The 1925-nt window shown below is 44.8% G+C and overlaps 1 protein-coding gene across 1 annotated transcript; it reads left to right on the forward strand.

The window, feature by feature from the left end:
• The first annotated feature begins 957 nt into the window (after nucleotides 1-957).
• Nucleotides 958-1592, forward strand: LOC108308748 (UPF0729 protein C18orf32 homolog). The gene has a single exon (XM_037740710.1). The coding sequence runs from the start codon at nucleotides 1034-1036 to the stop codon at nucleotides 1262-1264; it is 231 nt and encodes a 76-aa protein (XP_037596638.1). The 5' UTR covers nucleotides 958-1033; the 3' UTR covers nucleotides 1265-1592.
• Nucleotides 1593-1925: the final 333 nt, after the last annotated feature.

The raw sequence follows: 1925 nt of genomic DNA on the forward strand, positions 1-1925 counted from the left end.
TTAAATCTCTGATTCAGCCTCCCACTCAGTGGCTCTGGTGCCAGGGGTGACACTCATTTTGGGGGAACCCATACAGCAGAACTCTGACCAGCGGGTGGAGTCTTGGGCAGGAAGGATTTCAATTCAGGAGCAGGAAGAACAGCTCAGCAGCAGAATAACTGGTCCCAGGAGGTGCCAAGGTGAGCACGCAGAGGGGACTCACATGGACTGACCTCGTGCACGGGCAGGAGATGCATCCCCTGTGTAGGGACACCCACCGCAAGTCCCACCGCCAAGCTTTTGCCCAAAGGCCCTCCCATCTGGCAGCCTCTATGTCCTCTTTTTTGCCCAGGCTCAGCCTTCGAGACAGCGGTATTTTCTCCCTTCTCTAAACCCTGAACCCTTCTTGTCTGCACCACCAGGGGTCCTGTGGCACGATGTGCCTTTTAGGGGCAGACAACTCTGCCTGGGTAAGAAGCAAGGCCTTTGTCGGGCTGTGCAAACTTGAGCAAGTGTCTGCCTCTCTCTGGGCCCGTTTCCTTTTTTGTACAAGGACAAGGTGGGACAAGGTGCCACAGGAGGCCTGTTCAACCTTCAAATGTCTTGCTTGGAGTCTGGTCCTCTAGTCCTCTATGGCACTGGGGACTTCTAGGGGACAGGGACGATACTGGCTGAGGCCCCTGCCAGGACCCCCCAGGAACAGACCCGGCCCATCACCCCAAAGTGTAGAAAGCCTGTAGTGTTACTCTCACTTCCATCTTTGCTAAAGGCAGCTTGGCTCAAATTTAGGACCCACAAGTTACTGGCTGTGTGATCTTAGGCAAATGACTTAACAACTCTGGGCTTAAGTAGTATTGGTAGTTTCCACACCAATAAAACTCAAATAGTAGTATCTGATTATTGGGATGAGGAACAAAGAAAATTATGGCTTCAAAAGCATCTTGTACATAGCAGGCATACAAAAAGCTGTCAGGTCTCCCTCTGGAAGTGCGGACATTGTCAGCTCCACTTCTGCGGTCGCGGATCAACAGTTGAGGAGCTCAGGCCCAGGACAATGGTGTGCATTCCTTGTGTCGTCATTCCAGTTCTGTTCTGGATCTACAAAAAATTCCTGGAGCCATACATATACCCTCTGATTTCCCCCTTTATTGGTCGTATATGGCCTAAAAAAGCTAAACAAGAAACCAATGATACAAACAAAGGCAAAGTAGACTGTAAGGGTGCAGACATAAATGGATTACAAACAAAAGGACCAACAGAGATCTCTGATAAAAAGAAAGACTAAAGCAATTTCCTAAAGGACCACATCACGTAAAAAATGGACCTGATAATATGAAGCATCTTCCTTGTAACTGTCTTTGACCTTTTTATCTGAGACCAGAATTCAGGATAGAAGTCTAGACACTTATCGGATACTAATCAGGAAATACATAATATCTGTATTTAAAATGTAGTTAGTTATATTTAATGACCTTATTCTTAAGTTCCTTTTTATTAATGTAGCTTTCATTTCTGTTGCTGTTGTTTTAATAATATGAAATAGAAAGTTTGTGCCAGTAGACACTATGTTACTAAATCAGCACTTTAAAATAAAAAAAATAAAAAAAAAAAGGAACAAAGCTGTCAGGAGCCAGGAAGGGAGATCTGATGAGGAGCTTTGGAATCTCTCCATCACTACCCCAAATTCTAGTCTCTTCATCATCACAAGCTGCTTCATGCAGAGAGAAATACCTTAAATACTGTATGTCTAGATCTAAAGTAACCTGGGACATAGTAGGTGCTTAATACACATTTGTTGAATGACAGAGTAATCCTATAACCAATATCTTACTTGAGCCTTGAAGCAAACTGGTAAGGGGCAAGACAAAGATACAGTTATTATCTCTGCTTCAAAGGTGAAGCCGCTGCCACTCAGAGAAGGAAAGTAACTTACCTAAGGTAACACA

The sequence above is a fragment of the Cebus imitator genome, unplaced genomic scaffold (assembly GCF_001604975.1).
Source record: "Cebus imitator isolate Cc_AM_T3 unplaced genomic scaffold, Cebus_imitator-1.0 Scaffold87, whole genome shotgun sequence".
Taxonomy (NCBI): Eukaryota; Metazoa; Chordata; class Mammalia; order Primates; family Cebidae; genus Cebus; species Cebus imitator.

What these genes read in the sequence shown, in the direction of transcription:
- LOC108308748 (XM_037740710.1), top strand. Translation starts at nt 1,034, where the DNA reads ATGGTGTGCATTCCTTGTGTCGTCATTCCAGTTCTGTTCTGGATCTAC.